Genomic DNA, 24,376 nt, shown 5'->3' with positions numbered 1-24,376 from the left:
TGTAAAATAAAATCCTTACATTACTGGTTTTCCCACTTTGTCTGTCGAAAACTTGGTGTTTGAATAGAGTGTTTGATCATTATACCTTTCCTTTCGTTAACTTTATAATATTATTTTTATGATTATTTTGCAACAGAGTAGCATTTCACTGTTGGAATTTACAGTTTTATTTGTTTTATGAGTGAGGAAACCAGTAATTTACAAGTTTTATTCTCCATGTAAAATTAAGTCAGCTTAATCTGCTATATGATCACTAGCCAGATCAAATGATATGTCAACTTCCATCCTTATCATATTTGGTTCAGTAGCCAACCTTACACAGGTTTCTTTATTTAGCGATAAGTTTTGTCCTGATACTTGTTGGTTAATTTTTATAAAATGGCGCACGTGGGTTTTTAGCTTATAGAGTATATTGTAAAGCTTTATAAGTTTTGTATAGAATGCTCATAAAATATTGTAAAAATTGTTTCATTCTATCCAATGGTGATACAATCATAGTTCACTACGAGAACTAGGTAGACACTAGGCCTGGTGAAGAAAAAAAGTATAATGAACTAAAATAAATAAACCTTGATGTTGGGTCTTCGCCGATTTTCGACTTTGAGACGCTCTAGATAGCTGAAAAGCGGTATATACACCAGAAATAGAACGACTATACCAGGTAGCTCTTTATACCTAACTTCTGATGAACTGCTGGTGGTTTAAGGACCTTATAACGATACTCTTCATCCAAGATAATCACTCATCATAAAATGATATGTTTGCTAAATATTTTAACCAATTTTCAGCAATGATCAAATGAAATAAAAGTCATGTTTGTAGGATACGAATAGTAAATAAATTCATTAATACAGGAAATGACACAAATTATCATACCAATAGTCAAATAATATGTTGTTACATTTCATCTTAAAACAAGAATAGGCCTTATAACATATTTTATTCAAGTAATTAATTTACTAAAATATGCAGTATCATAATTATTAGACGATCTTGTGACATCTGAAATATGATTATAATCTGGCTGATCTTGTAATCTCGGGTAATTTTTATAAAATCTACAGTATGATTATAACTGACCGACTTTGTTGTTAGAGGCAATTCTAGTAAATCTGATTTATTTTATCTCGGTTAATATTATGAAGTTTGTGGTATGATGATATTTGGCTGACCGTGTCATCCTGAGATAATTTCATTAAATCTTCATTCCAATAATATTGGTTGACCCTGATTTTTTAAACATCTGTTTAATGATGCCGATTAACCGACATTATCATCTGGGGTAATTTTATTAAATCTATTTTGCGATGATAATTAGCAAACCTTGTCATTTGGGTAATTTTATAAAGCTTCCTATGTAATTATAATTAGATAATTTTGTCATCTGGATTTTTTCCAAAATTTGTAATGCGAAATAATAGACTGGCTATTATTATCTGTGGTAATTTTATAAAGCCTGCAATATGGTGATAGTTGGCTTACTTTGTCGTCTCGAATAATTTCACTCAAGAAAACGTATTTGAGTGGTATGTTTCGTCAATCTGGAGAATTGTTTGTTTGTTTTATGAATTTCGCACAAAGCTACACGAGGGCTATCTGAGCTAGCTGTCCTTAATTTAGCAGTGTAAAACTAGAGGGAAAGCAAACAGTCATCACCACCCACAGCCAACTCTTGGGTTACTCTTTTACCAAAGAATTATGGGATTGACTGTCACGTTATAACACCTCCACGACTGAAATGGCGAGCATGTTTTGGTGTGACGGGAATTCGAATACGCGACCCTCAGATTACGAGTCGAGCGCCTTAACCACCTGGCCATGCTGGCCCCATCTGGAGAAACCTCTTAGGAATGTTACAGTAAGAGTGTCTGTGTGTATGGAGAGGTTTATAACAAATCCAAATCGGGTTATCTACTATGTCCATCAAGGGAAATAGAACCACTAATTTTAGCGTTGTAAAACCGTAGATTTATCGCTGTCCTACCGAGAGACGTTGCGGTCAGAGAAGGAAAACTTGTATATCCAAACTTTACAATAACTTTATTGCTTAAAAATAAAAATTTAATCTTGGTTGAATGTAATATTCAGTCAATAAATATACTTTGTGTGTAGTTTATTATACAAACTGTATTCCTGATAACTGGTTGAGAGAGATCAGCTCGAAAACTTATCGTTTAGAATTTTCAAAATTTCCTCTGTAGTTTTCCTGGAATTTTCTAAGATTTCAATTTTAAGCCTTCAATTTATCGATTATTTGATTATTTAGAATTAAGCACAAAGCTACACAATGGGCTACCTGTGCTCTGCTCACCATGGATATCGAAACGAGATTTTTATCAATGTGAGTCCGCAGACATACTGCTGTGCCGCTTGGGAGCTTGAGCCTTCAGAGCCGTAAAATGTGTCAACGATTCTCTGTAAATTTCAAAATTTAATCAATTGTTCTTTAGTTTGAATATCTGAATTTGTAAATATAATAACATTTTATTGCGAAGAAGCAACAATATTTCTTAAAAATATACTTACAAAGTAAATGAAGTTAGGGACATAACTAGAAGGTTGCAATTAAAAAAAAAAAAAAGGAGTGGCAAACATCTAATAAACATAATTGTTACACTGTTCATCCCCCGGCGGGACAATAGTAAGTTTACGTACTGACAACGCTAAAATCCACGGTTCGATTCTACGAGGTGGGCATATTAGATAACCCAGTATGGCTTTGCTCATTACAAAAAAACGAAAAAGTGTTCTTTATTTAAGTGAAGCTACGGTTCTTGTTCCCTGTCTTCTACTTTTTGTATGTTATAAAATAACTTTTATTTTTTTAACGCCAGCTAAGCGCATTCGTAAACTGGAAGTATGTTATACCTGTTTAATCTTAGGACTAACTCATTCTTTGCTAAAAATACATCATTCTTATCTAATTTCGTAACTCTCAGTGAGGAAAAAATAGCAGCTACAAAGCTTCTGACCTTTCTTATTCCAAGAGATCTCTTGGTATATCTATCCGTTGTAAGAATTATTAATAAACATAAAAACCTACGTGATAAAATATTAAATGATTTTTCAACTTTGAGACCAATAATACATTATGAACTTCTTCACTTATAATACATTTATTATCGAAGAAAATCCTAGGTAGTGTGGTGGTAAATGACTGAACTGCATACAATAGGTGTGGGATTGGTAGCCCAAATAACAAGAACCATTTTTTTCAAATTCGATAAAAACGCAAGATACTGAAAGCTGCAATGCATGCAACTCCTATTTCAATAAGTAATATTTTAATTAAGCTAGTTGATAATAACGACCCATAAAAGTACGAAGTATTCCAAACTAATAACAGATGCAAAAATTGGTGGAACACGTACGACAAGGGGTGATAATAAGAAATAAATATATATAATTATGTATTTTAACTTTAAATATACGTTTTCATTACAGTTAGAACTTTAACACTATGCAATCATTTTACGATCTGTCCCATTTTAAATAGAATATTTGATGGTGAAGTGACCGTTTGTGTTCTGCATAATTCACTACATGTTTGTTTTTATGGAGTGCAACACATAAAACTAAGTGCCAGTTTATGTCGCCGGAATGCTTCTGACGAATGATCAGTGATGTCGAGAAACCCACTTGTTGAGAAATTTATATGCAAAAACGAGCTGTGTATGGAAAAAGTTCTATTATTTCAAGTAGCAGAAGAGATATAATCTATCTAGTTTAGCCTCTTTTTGCATATAAACTTCTGACGAATGGTTTATTTTGAATTTCGCGCAAAGCTACTCGAAGGCTATCTGAGCTAGCCGTCCCTAATTTAGCAGTGTAAGACTAGAGGGAAGACAACTAGTTATCATCACCCACCGCCAACTCTTGGGCTACTTTTTTACCAACGAAGAGTGGGATTCACCATCACATAATGACGCCCCCACGGCTGAAAGGGCGAGCATGTTTGGTGTGACGGGTATTAGATCCCGCGACCCTCGGATTACGAGTCAAGTGCCTTTAAGCACCTGGCCATGCCAGGCCTGCTTCTGACGAATGGAATAAGTTGTTTTAGAACTTCGATAAAGGTCTCTGTATATATTAAGAATGTAGTATATCAGACAATCGCAGTAAGTTAGAAATTATAGTTTTTAGTATTGTACAAACAGAATATTGTGCTGTGATATTATGCAAAATGAAGTCTATTTTGAAAAGAAATTTTTTGTTTGCCTTATCGCCTGTAGTTTATACAGTAAGAAATAACAAAATTATGTTTGTTCGTAAAGTCTGGCAGGCTGAAACATAATTCAATTAATTAACTTAATTATCATATGTTTGGCACTAGATGTCGTCCCGGCTGGGAATCCGAGTTATGCGATAAGTGTTCCCCCTATCCAGGATGCAAGCATGGGTACTGTGAAAACGAGCCTTGGCAATGTAAATGTTACGTCAACTGGGGTGGATTTCTTTGCAACAAAGGTAAGTAGTAGACTGCAAGATTAATTTTCATTTAATATTATTAAAGATCGACTACACTATTTACAACTGAAGGTAGAAAACAACAAATGGGTTTATTTATACCTTTCAGGTTTTAAGCGTAGTCGCATTCAGTGGATTGGTGACATGTACCCCACTGGGACATGTTTTTTTACGTAAGTTATTTTATGCAGATTTCTAGACTGATGATGTGCAATTTGTTCATCAATAGATCTTAACTACTGTGGAACCCATGAACCATGCCAGAACGGCGGAATTTGTGAAAACACGCCACCTGATGAGTATAGGTGTCGCTGCCCGGAGGGATTTTCTGGAGTCAATTGTGAAGTAGGTGAGTTAGGTGAGACTATTATATAAGTAAAGCCTCAAATATGCCCTTGACAAGAAAGCATAAACAAGTGTTGATGGTGAACTTAGCCTTTGTTCGTTTACAGAAAAGAGAACCTATTACTTCGTAATAATAATAATAAATAGCCTTTTTCTGTAGTAAATTGGCAAAAACTGTTACTTTTAACTATTTATGTTTCAATAGTAGCAACTTTACAATATCAACTTTATCAAAGATGTAATGGTAAAATATTAAAGGTTAAACGTAACTTCTTCACTGCTACTACTTAACTTGCAGTGGCGTGGTTTACACTTGTAAAGACCAGTTTTTATCCTCTTACAAGTAAGCAATTTTGGCGCGTGCATTATTTAAAAAAACGTCGTATTATTTATACTTACGTAGAACTTGCTCCTCGTGTCTGACATTCAGAATATATAGATCTCTGCTGTTGCTCTATCTACCTCCTATCTCTCAACGATTTTGGATTTAAAGTAATTTCTGTAAATAAATAAAAGTAAGCCAACTATAAAGCCACGTGGTACATCATACTGTTTCGGTCTAGTGGTTAAGGCACTCATCTCACAATCTCTAAGTCGTAAGTTCGAATCACTACATCTCGCTTTTTCAACCATGAGGGCGATATAATACTGCCGTCAACCCCAATATTAATTGGTAAATGGATAACCCAACAATTGGTTGGTGTTGTTAACTACCACTGATTCATCTGGAACGGCTAGCGCAAATAGTTTTGAGCGAAATTCAAAATAAACAAAACCGTTTGGGGCTTTAAAGTTTCTCCTTCTCTGCGTTGGCTGTGGGGGAACTTAGAACACTGTTAAAAAGAACTCTTAATTACTCTGCTGCAACTGCCAGCAACAACACACAAACACCTACACAGCATTCCCAAATATAAATACATCAAAATACGCATCATAAACTTGTCTGTCTAGTTTTGAATTTCACACAAAGCTACATGAGGGCTATCTGCGCTAGCCTTCCCTAATTTAGCAGTGTAAGACTAGAGGAAAGGCAGCTGGTCATCGCCATCCACCGCTGGAATTGACCGCAACATGATAACGACCCCACTGTCGAAAGGGCAAGCATGTTTGGTGTGACGGGAATTCTAACCCGCGACCCTCATATTACGAGTCGCGTACTTAAACCACCTGCCCATGCATCTTAAACACAAAATAATACAAATTAAACAAACACACCAACCACAAACTAAAGAAGAACATTGCTATCAACGCTGATAATATAAAAACTCACTTATGCTCCGGCAGCAAAAATACACAAATTCAGTAAAAAAACGAAACGAACAAACACGCAACCAACAGTGAACGTAACACAACAACCACAAGAAGAAAACAGTCAAGAATAATCACTAACTCAATCACTGAAGCAGTCAAACAAACATTTTATGATATCATTACTCAACATAGAACCATACAAGAAATTGCATCGCACTAATCATAAACATAGCCAAACAGCACTTTATACCGCTAATGCCATACAGAATAGAACAGTACATGAATCATAAACCACATAAAATAGAAGACACAACAATACAACAAAGAAAATAATGCTTGTGCAAAAACACAACAGGAACCAGATAACGTTACATGGACATTGGCCCTCAAGAGGAGATAAATAATAAATAATTAAGCGACATTAAAACATTAAATACATTAGGCAAAACGTTAAATCAGTGAGGAAAAAACATATTAATGCAGCACAAGAATAGGTCATGTCGAACCTGATCCTCTCAGGTCTTCAAAAACTAAATCCTGATGCTGAAAGAAGCTTGGAAATTTGTGGCGAAACAAATAAATTTGGAAAATAGTTTGATATCAAATTTAATATTGTTCAGTAGCGGTTCCAAGATAACCTGAACAAAACAATTGTTAATAATCTTTGTTATGAAAGTTTAAAATTTAAAGTTAGTTTTCATGATAATGCCATATTTACAAAAGCTAATCTACATTTGTTTACGTAAAGTATAAAAAATATTAATATAAACAGTCTAATATTAACTGTTTTAGTTTAGTTGTTAACATATAAAGGTCAGTAGTTTAACTATTAATATATAACGATCAGTAGTCTGTTAATATAATACTAACATACACTGCTGGTCAAAATCTTAAGGCCAATGAACATAAAGAAAAAATATGCATTTTGCGTTGTTAGACTCAACCACTTATTTGAGTAGAGTTTCGAAAGATCAAAGTAAGAAAAGGAAAAATAAACATAAAAACTTTTTTAGCATTTAATAGGGAAAATGTGAACACTATGAAATTAGCCTAAATACTAGCTGGTCAAAAGTTTAAGACCATATCAAAAAGAAGTCCTAAACAGAGTAGGAAATGCCCAACAAGAGATCTCAGTAGTGAGTTGCACGGCTGTCATTGAGAATAACTGCAAACATTTGCTTTGGCATGGTCGATATAAGGATTTAAAGAAGGCTGGCTGGAATGTTATTCCAAGTGGTAAAGATGGCTTCACGGAGGTCATGCACTCTTTGGAATTGACGTCCATTTCTATAGACTTCCCTTGCCATCCACCCCAAACATTGTCAATGGGGTTCAGTTCGGGCGAACACGCTGGATAGTCCAAAAGAATCACGTTATTCGCCATGAAAAAGTCCTTTGTCCTGCGGGCATTGTGGATTGCAGCATTTTCCTGCTGAAAGATCCAGTCATTTTCACACAAGCGAGAGCTTTCAATCAATGAAGATACTCTCTCCAACATGCCAATGTAGTCAGCTGCTGTTTGACGTCCCTGTGTAACCTAAAGCTCCATTGTTCCATGGAAGGAGAAAGCACCTCAGATCCTGATGGAACTTCCTCCACTGTGTCGTGTAGAAAATGTCTCCGGTGGGATATCCTTATCGTGCTAGTAACGTTGGAAGCCATCTGGACCATCCAGAATAAATTTTTTCTCATCAGAGAACGAAACCTTCGTCCATTTTTCTACGTCTCATGTTTGGTGCTTCTCAGCAAAGTTAAACCGAGCTGTTTCGTGGTGTGGAAGGAGGCGTGGTCTTTGAAGACGTTTACGGTTTTTAACGCCTTTCTCTCGAAGATGCCGTCTTATTGTTCTTGAGCTGCATTCTGCGTCCTTAAGGGCCTAAATCTGATTCGACGATCGGCTGGTATCTTGCCAGACAACCCGTCGAATCCTCCTGCTCGACGTCGGCGAAATTTTCTTGGGCCGACCACTTGAAATTTTCGTTCCTTATCCCTCAGGGTTTTTAAGGAATTTGCAATAGCAATTTTACTACACCCAGTCTCACCAGCGATAGAACGTTGAGAGAGACCTTGCTTTTGCAGCTCGACAATTTTGCCACGTTCAAACTCTATCGACATTTTAGGCTTTGCCATGTTTTTATCCAATGTAACACAGGAAATGTCAGTGGGAGATGTTGGCAACACTAATGCTTGAACACAAATGACTAAATTTCGTTACGTGTTTACCGATTAACGCTTCGTTTCAGTATGGTTTTAAACTTTTGACCAGCTAGTATTCAGGCTAATTTCGTAGTGTTCACATCTTTCCTATTAACTGCTAAAGAAGGTTTTACTTTTATTTTCCTCTTTCTTATTTTGATCTTTCGAAGCTCTACTCAAATAAGTAGTTGAGTGTAACAACACAAAATGCATATTTTTTCTTTATGTTCATTGGCCTTAAGATTTTGGCCAGCAGTGTATATCAGTCTGGTCTGAATGTTAAGATATAAAAGTCTGTAGTCTTACTGTTAACACATAACGGTCTGTCGTCTACCTGTTAACAAGTAAAAGTTTGTAGCCATTAACATATATCGGATTGTAGTTTAACTGTTAAAATGTAACAGTTCAGTGGTATAGCGAGAGTTTAGTGCGCCCGGATATAATAGGTATGATGTCCTCCATGATAAATCTTTAAAAAAAACAACAACAGGAAATGTTTTCATCTGACGAACATTAATAAATTATATAACTATTTTCTTGCCTTCTTTAGCGATGTTGTCTACGTCAATTCTTTATCGGGCTTCCCTTTTCACATTAAATACTGCTGGGTCACAAATACAATATTGACATATAGAAGCCCTCAGATAAGTAAGGAATAGTTTCACCTGACTGAACTACCTCACACTGCCAGCAATGGACACGCTGACTGTCATCAGTATTTCTAGTGTTGATCTGAGATATGGAAAAATGTCTTCTATGTAAGACATATAGAGTTTAGTAAGTTCTGAAGTTGTCTTTGGCTGGAGGTCTTTCTGAGCACGCGGCAATCAGTATTTTCGTTGAACAGCTTTGTTCCACTGGTATCACCATCATACCAACTAGCTAGGTCAATGCAACTGTCCCAAACGTCCTCCTCATCAGCTATTAATTTCTTCACATCCAAGAGAAACCTGAATCAGTGGTGAAGTTACCTATCTTCTTAATCAATCTATCCACAACACTTCTCATCACACGTCTTAGTTCTTTCTCAGCCGTTAGACCAGCATTACTAGTCTTATGATATCTACCCACTACCTCACAACATTACTTATCATCTGCCAACTCGTTGTCAATTATTGCATCTTTGGAACTCTAAAGAGTCTCTCCGAAAGAACAGAAATGTGGTGGCGTCTTGGAAATTCACTCTATGATTTGGAGACATGTCTGGACCAGATTCACATTGTATAAGATCTTTGACCAGAAAGGGAGGAGGACCAAGAAATTGAACTGCAGAATGTTTTAGATTATATGAAGAGCTTCTTTTCTGGTCTCAGCAGTGGCAATCTCCTCTTCAGACGTATTTTCTAAAACACCTAGCATGGTGTCAACATTTTCTTCGTCCACAACCACAGCATCAGCAAGGGAAATCCATTGAGTATTGCAATCTTGCTTCCCGGTGACGTTGAACGTTTTCTTCATGGCTTTCCATCGTAAGCTAGAGCGAGAGAAGAACTCGTAAGTATTCTGAATCACACCAAAAAATGTTACAAGAGCTAACTCATGGGTAGCAGCATGAGAAAGACACAAGTTAAGACTATGATTGTCACAATTTGTGAACAGTGCCTTTGGATTCCGATCAGAGATCTTTTTTGCAGTCCTGAAATGTGGTCTGCCATTGTCAGGTATAAAAGTGTATATGTTTAGTGTAGGTATTATTAATTTATTTATTTTATTAGTGAGTGTTTCATGATTATTTAATTTTTCTATAATAAGAGAGTTAAAAACAGACGATTGTCGGAACTTATGTTTGTAAGTTATTGATGTTGAAACTATTGAACGTTATGTGCAACCCACTGATGTCAAGTATGTAGATATTTCTAGGAGGTCTAAGTGATAAATCTATAAATAGCGGTAAACAGACGAGAAATGAGAGGGAGAAGAGAACCAAAAGTAAATCCGAATGACGGAGCGTTTCGGTTAGAAAACGTAAAGTTAACCGTTGGAGGAGTGAATAGACTAACGGTTGATATGATAAAATGAGATTGACAATTTTCTGACATGTCAGAAGAATAATTTGTCTCGTCAAAGAGTGTTCTAAAGCAATTGAACCTGCCTGTCTTAGCACTAACTAAAAGCAGGTGATCATACAGAAGTAGGTTTGTGTGTAAAAAATAGACGTTTATTGGAAGTAGTCCTTAATAGGAAAAAGCGGTTTGATTATTCTTTGCTTCGTTTTAGAACTTCGCGCTACATGAGGGCTATCTGCGCTAGTTGTCCCTAATCTAGCAGTGTAAGACTAAAGGAAAGGCAGCTTCACATCATCACTCACCACCAACTCTTGGGCTACTCTTTTACCAACGAATTGTAGGATTGAGCATCATATTATAACGCCCTTGTAGCTGAAAGGGCGTGCATTTTTGGTGTGAAGGGGATTCGAACCCGTGACCCTCATATTACAAATCGAGTGCCCTAACCAACTAGCCATGCTGAGCCCTAAAAAGCAGACGAGTATCAGAAGTTCAAGATACAACTGGGATAACTCACGAGGCATCGTAAGTAAATTATACACCTATACTCTTATGACCAAAAAGAGAGAGAGGAAAAGGAATAAATGAATTATACACAGATAATGTTTAAAATAAAATTAGAAAAAATATTTTGGCTTGACATTTGAATCCTAAAACAACTGATTTGACCTGAATGGGCTTTTGGCAAGAAGAAGAGAACCTTATAGCATTTAAAATACAACTATGATATACAACGTGGAAAGAATGTCTGTACATACATTTAACTTATTTGGGATATATTATTTTAAAACAAGCAGAGTGCGCGTTGTTTATTTATTGCCAACAACCCGAGCAATCACAAACACCTACTACAGAAGAATCATTAGCCCAACATAAACTATATGTATACTTTTATTCTTCTCAAAAAGTTCCTGACACCATTGTGGCAGCGTTATCATAACATTTCAAGTGTCAATCACCTAATGTAGTATCATCCTAGTCCAGTTTTCGGAGGACCACTTATTCTAGAGAGGCATCATCATTCGTTTTCTCTTTCTCATATAGGAAAATGTATTTGAGAAAAAGTCTTTCAAAGTAGCCTTCTTCTTCTCAAAATTAATAAGGAGGTACTGCATAACATGTGACAGTTGATCTCGATTAGCACAATTCAGTGTTGAAATCAGTATGATTCCATGGTATTTATTTTTCTCTATACCTTCGATTAGCATCTCTTTCAATTTTGAACGTAGAAGATCTATAAATTCATTTTGGAATTCTCATTACAAGAAAGGCGTTGAGATAGGGTGTGATTCGACATAATTCAAGTGGGTCTTTAGGACTGGTTTGTACTCGAAAATTAGTCAAAATAGTGCACAGAAGTTCCCGGGATTTGAAGCTAGATTCGTTTCTCTACATGACCCCTGACAGCAAGATTTCAAGAGGCAAGAAATATGTAGTTCATTACTTTCTTCAGTACGTCCCTTCATCATTTTCACTCCCCTTCCATTTAGTTTTCCTCTTCCTCTACCTTTTGCTTCTGGATCTATGACCTACTTAGTCTTTTAGGCATCTGGAGAAGCAAATTATTACGCAAACTACAGAAGGGTTAACAGCAAAAAGTCTGAAAAATCGAGTTTCCGTACAAAATAACAAGTCGATGGAAAACACATAGTCAATGGTACTTAAAGTTAGCTCTTGTGCAGAGTTGTTAAAATCAAAACAGAAACAACAGCTTAAACTCTACAAAAATTTTTGAATTTTGTTTTACTATTATTGTGTATTGATGTATTGAGAATACAACTTAACCAGTGACTTCGAATTTCTTTCACAAAAAAGAATTGAAAATTTTACTAAAAATATATTTTTAATAAGCGTTATATATCTTGTTATTCAAAACTGTTTAAACAAAAAGAGAGGCCTGGCATGTTAGGGTGCTCGACGTGCAATCTGTGAGTTTGTACCCACGTTTCACCAAACAGCTCGCCCTTTCAGCCGTGGGACGTTATAATGGCTAATCAACCCCACTATTCGTTGGTAAAAAGTAGCCAAAGGACAGGCGGTGAGAGGTGATGACTAACTGCCTTTCCTCTAGTATTTCAACTGCTAATTAGGGGCGGCTAGCGCAGATAGCCCTCGTGTAGTGTTGCGTGAAATTCAAAACAAACAAAAAGAGTCTTTCTACACAATTTAGCTGCAGAGTTGCTAGATAACACATTTCTTAGGTCTGCCACATAAAGGTGACGTGTTTCTAAGCCTGTATGCAATCTTAGCATTTACATTTCCTTCAAAAGTAAAATATTGAAAATATGCATGAACATCGATGTGGATTGGGAGTGTTTGTGCTTGTTCGAATGTGTATGGCTACATACCCTTACGCTACTGTAAACAGTTTATAGTCTGACTGTTAACACATAATGGTGCGTAGTCTAATTGTAAACATATAACATTTTGTAGTCTAATTGTGAAAATGTAACAGTCCGTAGGTTAATTGTGAAAATATAACGGTCCATAGGCTAATTGTAAACGTATATGCAATCTAACTCAGAGACAGTACTACAGTGTACTTAGTATTGCCATTTTGTTATAATTGATAATGCTAGACATGGTCTGTCGTTTTCATAGAAAGAAAAGAACACACAAAAGCCTTGAGATTTTGTGTTATATTAAAATAATTTTCTTAATACGGCAATGTGTACTTTACAGTTGATGATCCATGTGCCACTTCACCTTGTGCAAATGGCGGAACTTGTTCAGAAATCAATGGAACTTACAGTTGCACGTGCAAACCTGGATGGAATGGAGAGAGATGTCAGAAAAGTGAGTATTCCTTTTTTGTTTTGGCTCTATCTTTTCTTCTACCTATTTCTGGTTCTATAATATGTTGTCTAGATCTACATTATTACATATTCTTATTTAGTTTCACATGTAAGTTATTAAAATTGCTAACGTAATCAGCCCTCCTAGGAGCAAAACTACCCTTGTAGGTTCACTGATTCTTCTGAATTATAGCAGTCCATTCAAACAATATAATGATAATCTGTAATTAGTATAAAATAAATAACTATTATTTATAAACATTTATCCTGGTTCCAATTTGTGAATGACTTAAATAAAATTACACTTCACTTACGTTTTATAGTTCACACAATTACAGTCATTGTTCATACCGTTGGCGATAATATCTATATATACATAACATCTAGACCACTAATGTGTATGTTTGTATCCAATCTGGCCTAATGAGCCCTGTTGTATTGGGAGAAAGGTCTTGTCTGCACTAGTTATAATTTCATAAGTTATTAAAAGTACTAACGCATTTCCTCCTCTTCACACTGTAGTTGGTTGATCCACTTCGGAAACAAGATGATTATGACTTATGTATTATAATTTATCTCGAACGAACCTCTAATTTATTATGTTAAGTATTACGATTTAAAGTAGCCTAAAACTGAGTTAAATCGTAATTTAAGTTTAGTAATTAATTAAATCTAGAGATGTATCAAATATATTACGTTTGTTAACAAAATAGTTACACAAAATTTTCTTTCTTAATACAAATATATTTAATATACAAACAATAATACAATTTATAATGACGGTTACTAAAAATAGTTATTACAAATAATGATTTATATACAAACGTTTTACAAACTTATAAACAAATCGAGTCTTTTATCCGATCCAGAACTTCCTTGATATGTTATCGAGACCTTCAAGCATAAGTTGCTTTCAGTTAATGAGCAAGAAGAGCCAGCTAGCTCTTCGCTGATCACAGGTGCGTTTTTCACTGCTGAAGTTACATAACGTCTTCGTAAAAATACTAACGTCCGATGTTACTTCGTTGAAGTTAAGCGGTTTGTAATGCTCGAAATTTATAAACGTTCCTGATCAAATATCTCTAATTTCCCGATTAATAAGCCTTTATTTCACTTATAGCTTCCGAGGTTTATAGTATACCAACTGTTGTAAACTCACAATATAACTGTTGCTTTGTGTGTCATATTGGTTTATAAGCTTGAGAGAAGTGTTTCTAGAAATTTCAGCTGAGGCAACATTGTTGATTCTTACCCTCAAGAATCTTCCACAAATTTAGTGAATAGGCGGGAGTTTCGCAATGCACATTTAATAGTATGAGTTACACGCATTTCTAAATATATATGTAACTAAAACAAACATCAATATTAAAATAAATATATAATAGTAAATCAGTTACAGTTATTAGCAGTCTATTACCGAATTCTAAATACGTAATTCGAAGTTTAGCCTCGACTAAGCTATACGTTTCTACTGTCTTTTCTCGCCGATTCTGTTTCCTGACTGACCTCCATGGCACCTATTATAAAGTAAACTTAAAAGCTATTAATATATAATGCAACTGAAACAACATAACGACAACAATATATAAAGGTGTTTTTAAATGTTCACAATTGCTGCATAAAACGTTTTCCGGGTGTTCAACAGAGCTAATTACCTGCCATTGATTTTTGGTTTATTGTATAGAAGAAATTTGTCTAATTGGATTATTTTGTATTACATATATCTGTTCATTCCATTACTACTGAATTGATTACAGATAAGTTTGGACATTAAACATACATATATAAATAATAAACACTAACCAAATATTGGTGTTTACCAGATGAAAGCCTTTTAAATTCAACAAACTGCTCATGTAACCTGAAAACCTCACAAGTTTAAAATAATGCTCCAAGCAAATAAGTAAGAGCAGGATAATGAAAAAATTGTAATAATATTATACAAATATTCAGAAAAAACTTAATTTTAGTGAACTGAACACTTGTATAATATCGTTATAATTGTTGTAGTTTCCTATTCTGTCTTGTTTATTTGGTTCTGTTTTAATTTACTTCATTCTTTCATTCTGAATTTTAATAACTTTTTATAAAATGCTTAAATTTTATAATTTTTCTGCGTAACAATTTGTATTCTTCAATATAGCTTGCTGAAGATGGAATATCTATATTTCGAAACATTCAAGAAATTAATGTTTGTTACTGTACACACACGTGTCAAATGCTTCTGGCTTGGCTTGGCCAGGTGGTTGAGGTACTCGACTAGTGATCCGAGGATCTAGGGTTCAAATTCCCGTCACACCAAACATGCTCGCTCTTTCAGCCGTGGAGGCGTTATAAAGTTACGGTCAATCCCACTATTTGTTGGTAAAAGAGTAGCCCAAGAGTTGGCGGTGGGTGGTGATGACTAGTTGCCTTCTCTCTTGTCTTACACTGCTAAATTAGGGAAGGCTAGGGCAGATAACCCTCGTGTAGCTTTGCGCGAAATTCAAAACAAACAAATGTTTCTTGTGTCTGCCATCGTTCTTCGTTTCTACTTTTAAATTTCGATTCCCGTCGAATGAATATGCTTCAAGTATATACATTAACGTATCATATAATGCTATGGTTTACCGTAATTTGTACCTGCTGACTAGAGCTTTGCTTCGCATCATTCAATAACCGATATGGTTTCGAAAAATATAGTTTAAATTATTTAACCGTATTTACACTATGTCCAAAGGTGCAAGTTATTCCTGTGTTGAAGCGATGGAATAGATTTCGCGGCTAGCGAACGATACTAAAACAAAGTCAACGATATTTCTAAGCTATGAATATGTTACGAGAGTGACAATCAGTCCTTTAGCATGGATGGTGAGTGATAGGGTGCTGCTTACTAACCGTCTTCCTTCTGCTCATTTGTTCAGAATTAGGGTTTGGTTTAAATTGAATTTCGCGCAAAGCTACACGATGGCTATCAGCGCAAGCCGTCCCTAATTTAGCAGTGTAAGACTAGAGGGAAGGCACCTGATCATTACCGCTACTCTTGGGTTACTCTTTTACCAAAGAATAGTGGAATTGACCGTCACATTCTAACGCCCCCACAGCTGAAAGGGCGAGCATGTTTGGAGTGACGAGGATTCGAGTCGAGTGCCTTAACCACCTGACCATGCCGGGCCTCAGAATTAAGGACGGTGGCTGATAATCTGAAGAGTTTTGCTTTAAATACAATATTATATCGTATATAATATCTAATAAAAATAATGAGCTAAATATCATCAATAATCATAGGTAACCACTTCAAGGAAGCCAATTAAAGCATAAGTTATGGTATTATTGCTCGGTTTCATATAATGTGACGATGAGCTTTTAAATATAGCACACTTTTTCATGTTTATGTATTATATTTGTTACTATATATTATGACTTGCATTTTAAACTAACTAGATGTTTATGCTCAAAATAAATCGTTTAAGTAAGCTTAAATTTCCGTTTACACCCACCCACGATGGGTCAGGGGTAAGTAAGATAACCATTTATAGCGTGCTTCTATTTTAACGGAACAAATCAAATTAATGCTAATAATTATAAAATAACTATTGGCTTATAAAGTTTTAGAAAGGGCTGTTTCCCTCTTCACCTACATATAATTTCTCAAACCAGTCTTGAATTACGTCATTGTAACCTTATCTGATAGTTGACTTGCTGGAACCATCAGATATTGACGAATGCGCAAGAGAACCTTGTGTTAACGCTCGCTGGTGCAAGAACATAGTTGGAGATTATGTTTGTGAATGTCAGCCCGGTTGGACAGGAAAGAACTGTGATCACAACATTAATGATTGCGTTGGGCAGTGCCAGAATGGAGCCACGTGCATTGACCTGGTCAGAGATTATCACTGTGCTTGCCTCCCAGGGTTCACTGGAAGGAATTGCCAGACCAACATTGATGATTGTGCCAGTAATCCATGTCTAAATGGGGGAGAATGTGTAGACTTTGTGGGTGATTTCTCATGTATCTGTCCCGTTGGATATAAAGGAATTCGTTGTGAAGTGAGTACAGTTACTTATGTGTATTTCTGTTAAACATCACTAATATTTATAAAATACCTCAAAATTTGAAGTGTTTATATTGGAATATATTAAACCATAAGCATAATTATAAGGAATTTATTATTGTATTCTATATTTAAAGTTAATGTCTCTTGCACACATTGAAACATTTTATTAACTTTCAACCTATTGAAGCGATAAATGAAGTTTTACATTATTTTATGTTTCCATAGTTGGATCAATCCTATAAACGATTCAAAACTTAAAAACTCGAGCTGTTAGAGCTTTGATGAATTTTTTGAAAATACGCAAATTTGGCCTAGCTATGATCAGCACAGAAAACGTTGAAAACAAACGTGATTCGAAGGTAATTTCAAAGGAAAGATATAGTCACACCCAAATCCTTAATACAATGGTTAATTATCATTGTATTTTGAATCAATTTTACGTTAAATTTGCTTGATCACGACTGTCGACCGTTGTCGCTATTAAAACAAATTCAAAGTGTATATTTGTGTCATTTTAATTTTATTATCTTATTCATCCAATCAATCGTATTGTTATTCAGCAAAATGAAAGCATTAATGGTCCAAATAAAACTATTGTTCATATTGATATCAAACTCAGTTATATACTTATGAACCAGAGGCGAGTCATATTGGAGAAATAGCAATACATTCTTCCATGATATTATATTGTTATTTAAAGGTCATTGTAAAAATATGAATTAATAATATACTTACTGGATACTACAAAATATTTACGAAATGTGTTTCATATAGAAATTACATGATTTTCAGATCGACGATGATTTTTGTAATCCCAATCCCTGTGAGAATGGAGCTTCGTGTTTTAATATGCATAGAACCTACTACTGTCACTGTCCAGCCCAGTATTATGGAAAGAACTGTTCAGAACAAAGACCCCAGTGCTCTTCTCTACCTTGTGAAAGTAAGTTAAATTCTCATTCTTTGGGGGTAAAAGACGTTTTAATCTCCATGACGGGCAATGTAACCACTGATCTACTTAATTTTCCATTTTGATATTAAGAGAAATATATTTAAATAATCCTGAAATCGCCGTTTTTCATATATATATATACACTGCACTGTTAATTTGGCCTAGTGTTTAGGCCGCTTGACTCGCAAACTCTTGGTCGCAAGTTTGTGTCCCCGTCACCAAACATACTCACTCTTTCGGGTTGCTGTAAGAGCCAGCTCCTCACGTCTAAAATGTTTAGTTAATGTAAAATACCCCAGCGGTCGACCCCAGAACTAGATGTAATTTAGGACAAATGAAGGAGAAGTATTAAACTGTTAATTTAACTAATCGGGTATTTGCGAACAATAATTTCTTTACTATTACCACTGTACTCATGATGATTACGTTTACTACAGAGCGTAAATCACCAATGCGTTTATTGATGTTTGTTATGGTTTGCATTTTTTCTTTTAAGATTTGTATGACTTCTTGTCAAGTTTTTGTACTTGTGAATGATCGCACAAGTGATCGAAAAGTCGTACCTGTGCTAAAAACAAATTTCCCTCACTGTGAAAGCTATAACTTGCAATAAAATAATATCTAATCAGTAAGCAAACTCAAAATGAAACTGAACTGTTAATTCATTGTATAGCAGCAGTTGATTTTGTTCATGTAATTTTGTTGTGTCTAACGACTAACTTTTTTATCATCTTAGTCTTACATCATTACATAAGTAGGCCTAACCTGATTCTCTAATACCAAGAAGTTGCGCTCCATATAAAACAGTTACGTGAAGCCGTCCAAAATCCTAAAAGAACAGAGAAATTAGATTATGTGTTAAATTTCTTTAACTCAGAGTTATAGGTTAATTTTAGGATTAATTTGTAGGATTCCTACAAAAGCTAGAAAAAGTATCTACTGATTGCATTAATGATCGAAACGTTGTACCAGTTCTAAATCTTTCAGACTGTAAAAGTTGAAATTGTAATGAAATAATGTTTAAGATAGTTATTACAGCAACATTATATCCTTGATTTTGTGTAAAAGCAAAGGAAATTTTGTATTCTTTAAATTTTTACTGTAAGAATAAACATTCGATACCAACGTTTGGAAATATTTTGTTTCCAGTTTATTCATGATAATTATAACTACAAATTGTAAAATTGGACGAGACCTTTAAGGAAGATTTTTAGACACATTGATGTATTGTTTATTAATGATATACACTTTGGAGACGCACTGAACAGCTACATTACAGCATATAAAGTTGGTGGTTAAATAGTCCTAGCTTATTGAATGAAATCTCTGTTATATGACTAACTTGAGTCATCGGTTTTTATGTTGGTAATCTTACATTATTACAAGGTGGTGTGACCTTGTTATATTTAGTTACGACGTAATGTCTCTAAACTGGCAAATTCGAGAAAATGACACACCTCTTTTAAATTGGCTAATAAGATAATGTTCAAGGTAATTATTTTGAGTTTGTTAAAAAGTTAACTTGTATTATTTGTTCCAAACTGTAATAGAGGTATTGATTTAGTGTATAACTCGTATAAAAATGGCATAATGATCAATGACGAGACATAAAGAGGAGGAAGTATTTCTATGAAAATCATCAGTATCTTAAGATCTTGTTCTATGTAAAGTGACTAATTATTATTTTAGCAGTTTCTTTGTTCAGTGAAAATACGTTGTTGTTTTCTCCGATATAGCTTAAGCCAGTGTTATATCTCATTTGTTTTAAACAGAATATTTATGTAAAAGTTATAATCTAGATGACCTGAGTTTGCTAAACATTTAATAAGAATTCTACGCTGTAGTCATAATCCAGAAAAGGATTAATTTTGATAAAGATGACCAGATTTTATATTTTCATTGGCAGTTCATTGCAGGGGTTAAGTACGTTTTATTAACACCTGTCACACGAGTCAGCCCGGCATTTTGATCTGGATCCAAAACAATGAGCCATTGGGGAAAGGTTTGTTTCGTTTTAATTGGACATAAAGACGTTTAGTACTATTTTTGAAGTCTAGGCCACTGAACCAGAATCGTGACCTGACCCGAGACCACGAGAAGCAAAATGAAGAAGCTAACATGTAAATGTAAAGTAAAACGATGTAACAGTGAAATGTGATTGAAATGTTCTAGATGTGGTTCTGAATGTGATAATTTAAGTGTAGCGATTAAGTGAAACCATGAGTTCAGGACGGATGAGGCAAGCGAAGAACTTATTCGAATATATCCCAGTCGATTTGACATACCAGCTGAATCGGAAATTCTGCAATTGATTACTGCATTGACAGCAAATCATAAAAAACAAAATAAAAAAGAGCATAATAAATCATTCATTTCAAAACAATGGTATCAGAATCATATATAAGGAGTCATTAGTTTCAATATTTTGTGAAACTAACAGCTCAGTAAAGCCCAAAGATGCAGCGTTGAAGTTGAAGTAACTACACGATGCATTACAAGATGATGTTTCTGATGAATCTCAAATTAAAAATCGCATTTCTACAATGAAGAGTAAATATAAGAACGATACTATAATGACCAGTATGGCAACCCTATAGTATAATCCATATATATTTCGTTGTGTCATATTTTTGTAATATTTAGATGTTTATTTGTTTCTTTATCTTAGAAGTTGTACCGAGCTTCATTCATCAAAATCTGTTGAAATAACCATAGATAATCGGCTTCAGAAATCCCACTCCATGTTGAGCATCCTATGTTCAATATTAAAAGATGCTTGGCTGGCTCGTTATAAAGGTGTTAAAAGGTGTTGGGATTCTCATCACGCCTTACAGTCCATGTGACCACCTCCAGTCATGCTGTATTTGACAGACGTGCATCTTCACAATAGTCCTGAAGCGTAGTTTCCATTCGAGAATGTTTTGTTGAAAGAGTGTCATCAAGTTTCATTGCTCGTTTACATAATATAGCTAGACGGTTTTTCAGAGCTCGTTTCAATAGCCTGAACGCATAGAAATCCAAAGGCATTGGGTCTAACGACTTGATTAGCATGCCATCGTATGCAATGGCAGGATTACCCATTTTATTCCTCAGATGCTTGAGGTATACGAAATTTGAACGGATATATCATGGAAACAACTTAATTATGTACCCGTGACTAGTATCGCTTTTCCAGTTGGAGATCCTTCTTGGTTATATTAGTTTGGCTGAGGACGTTTTAGCCACTGACCTTTCTGTTCGTGAATTCTCACCTGTTATAGGACGTCCATACTTTGCTTACCAAGGCTGCAGAGGTAATACTTGTTTCTGATCTCTTTATTTTTTCAATGCTATGAAGTAAAAGTGATATCCCTATCTTAAAAATTCCAAATTTCCGATCTGAGCACATCTTTACGATATGAGGCTACGAGATTTTGCACATCGTTCCTAAAAGTGGTCAATTTAAAGTGGCATCACACTTGTTACGAACGCCGAAGAATCACAAATGTAGTCATGCTACACGTCATTTCACCACAACTTCATGTCAGGTCTAAATATTACGAGACTTTTTGATTTGCATATTCAAAATCGTTTTCATATGAGGTACTCCTTAAGTTTTATTTGCAACATGTATTTTTAAATAAAGTTAAACATAACCTGTCATAGTTCATTCTACTTAAACAATTTCATCCTCCTAGTTGTGGGGAAACAAATTTTCATAACCGAAAAGTCAGAAACGTGTAATTCAAGGCGTTTTGGAAATTCATTGGATTACATTCTAAGGGAGAAGCGTGCATGGCTGGTGGGGCTAGAATAAAATTCATCCATAGGTTATGTTTTTTTTTTTTGTTATTTTTGCAAACATATCATGTTATTCTATGTTGTCATAGTTACTAAAGGTAAAATGGATCAGGTATTTGCGCAAGGGTCACACCTGTAGCAATATAAAGTATGTTAAATTATAAGTTTGATATATATGTGGCAGCTTACAGCCATGGATCTTGCTATACGTCTGGACAGGGAAGCCAAACCAACGTGATCGTGCCCTTTTAATTCAAACAGGCATCCCGCTCAATATGTAATTATCTCAAATTACAGCAAGTGGATGACTGGCTTGACAAGCTACCAAGCCTCTGTGTAACAACGACGTGAATTCTTGTACATTCTCTAACCCCCAGGCAGAGACCCGTATCAGCCAGTATTTCTTGCATTACTGCTTTCCACAGGACTATTTCTTACACATATCATGAAGCTATTGTTATCACCCCATATTAGAGATGGTTGGAATTGCAATTTACTGCGGTAGCTAGGGAATCTAGCCAGTTCTCAATCCAATAATGTTGCAAATTGTTTGCTCTTATGAACTTGAAAATGAAGATAACTATCATTTCATTATAGCTGTTTTTCTACTCAACATTTCTTTTTTCCTTCTCCAGCAATCATTTTTCTTTCTTTTTTTTTTTTTTTTTATTCAAGACTTCATAATGTAATTTTCGTTGTTGCGGGAAGCGCACTTCGGCGTGTCGGACGAGTCGTATGTGCAGCCAAGTGAAGACAGCGTTCATAACACCGAAAACGGCGGCAATGTCCACATTTCCGAACTTAATTGTTAGAATAATTTATAACATGGAATATCAAGCGATATTATTTGTGCAGGTAAACTTGTTTCTCATAGTAGAGAAAGCGCCTAGTAATTGCATATGTTCTGTACTAAACATTAAAAGTGTGGGAATATTTTTGAACCAGTCCTTCTCAAGGATTCCACTAAAATCCTCCGTGGTCTGGATCAATTAACTTGTCAAAATGATGGATTCGTCTCGATGAATGTTAGGATCTTATTTTGTATTTTGTTTTTCGGCTGGTCTTGAGTTTAGAGATGACAGTTTTTTCTGGCTGTAAATATCACTCATCGAAAATTAGGTCAGAACTTGCAGGTATTTGTATCATCAGTGTATTATCATATTTTCACTGTCCTTCAAGTTTAAGGACAATGTCATTCACAGGAACTGCTCCTGATTAAATTAAGAGGTTTGGAAGTAAGACATGAGAAATTTTATAAAATATAAAAATGTGATATTATTTGGGGTTAATACGGTAAAATATAGTGTTATGTCTCCTATTTCAAGTACCAAAGAGTTGGAAACCAATAAACCCCAGACTGATAGAACTAAACGGATTCAGGATTATCATTCAGATAAGCCATAGATTATTTTAAATATTTTGAATCTAACCAAAAACGCCATTGTTTATAATATGTGGTAGACATTTCGTCTCCAAAGAACTTGTTCCGTGCGCTTCTTTTTAACATAAATATGTATGTTTTCTTGGTGCTGTAATTTTAGACACGGATATCGTCCTCTGAACACAGTATATAGTTTTAAAAGCGTAGGTTGGCTTTCTATTGTTTCACAAGTATTAGGAAAGAAAGCTATTGCTAAATAAAAAGCTATGTACTGCTGGCAACCGAACTTGAAAAAGAAACTAAACAAGATAGGGTTGGAAATGGACATATCATTTCATCCGGTTACTAAACACATTGCAAACTAATCGGTCTCTACTTTACATGGAGAATAAAACTTATACATTAGTGGCTTCCTTACTTTGTGTTTGGATAGAATATCAACTCTCATCCTTATAACTTTCCTTTAGTTAACTGTGGAATACTACTTTTATGACTATTTTCCCATAGGGTAACACTTTACTGTTGGAAATTCTGGTTCTACTTGCTATGCTATGTGATAATTGGCCGATCAAGTGATATGTTTATTTCCTTCCATATTCTATTTGGCTGTTTTTCAACTTCAGTAGCCAGTCCTACACAGCTTTTCTATTTAGTGATATATATATATATATATATATTTTTCCAAATAGTTATTTCCATACTTTTGTATAAGATGGCGTACGTGAGTTACTAATTATAGAGTGTATTATTAAGCTTTTTACATTTGCATAGAAGAATGATAAAATAAGTAGTCAAAGATCGTGAAAACTGTTTTGCTGTTTCTAAAAATTATAAAAAATATAGCTACTGCCAGAACTAGGTAGGCACAAGGTTTATTGAAGAAAAACGATGATGAATGAAAATAAGAAGTCTCGGTGTTGGCTGTTCCCCGGTTTTGACGTTGGGACGGTTTGAATAGCTGAAAAGCGGCATAAATACTAGAGATAGTGCGACTATGCCAGTTAGCTCTTCGTATCTAGCTTCTGATAACCAGTAGAAAAGAAAATCAGGATAACTTTTGTATTGTTTTAGTTCAGGCGTCCGTGCCGTGCCATAGCAACAGAAATAACACTAGAGCATTCTCCGATTCTGTGTTTCGAGTGAATGAACACCTTCCGTTACATGAA

General features: G+C 35.0%; 1 protein-coding gene across 4 annotated transcripts in view; it reads left to right on the top strand.

The window, feature by feature from the left end:
* The window catches only part of LOC143222971 (protein jagged-1-like), a 152,562-nt gene that overhangs the window by 80,856 nt on the left and 47,330 nt on the right, over positions 1 to 24,376 (top strand). For 3 of the 4 annotated variants that reach the window (XM_076450255.1, XM_076450253.1, XM_076450256.1), the window contains exons 5-9: positions 4,334 to 4,467; positions 4,697 to 4,825; positions 12,948 to 13,061; positions 16,734 to 17,089; positions 17,890 to 18,040. In XM_076450255.1, the coding sequence (XP_076306370.1) occupies positions 4,334 to 4,467; positions 4,697 to 4,825; positions 12,948 to 13,061; positions 16,734 to 17,089; positions 17,890 to 18,040 (884 nt within the window). The remainder of the gene's footprint in view (positions 1 to 4,333; positions 4,468 to 4,696; positions 4,826 to 12,947; positions 13,062 to 16,733; positions 17,090 to 17,889; positions 18,041 to 24,376) is intronic. The other variant, XM_076450254.1, reaches the window with a different exon arrangement.

The sequence above is a fragment of the Tachypleus tridentatus genome, chromosome 8 (genome assembly GCF_004210375.1).
Source record: "Tachypleus tridentatus isolate NWPU-2018 chromosome 8, ASM421037v1, whole genome shotgun sequence".
Taxonomy (NCBI): domain Eukaryota; kingdom Metazoa; phylum Arthropoda; class Merostomata; order Xiphosura; family Limulidae; genus Tachypleus; species Tachypleus tridentatus.
The sequence above is the reverse complement of the archived record's forward strand: the minus strand, read 5'-3'. Positions and strand labels throughout refer to the sequence as shown.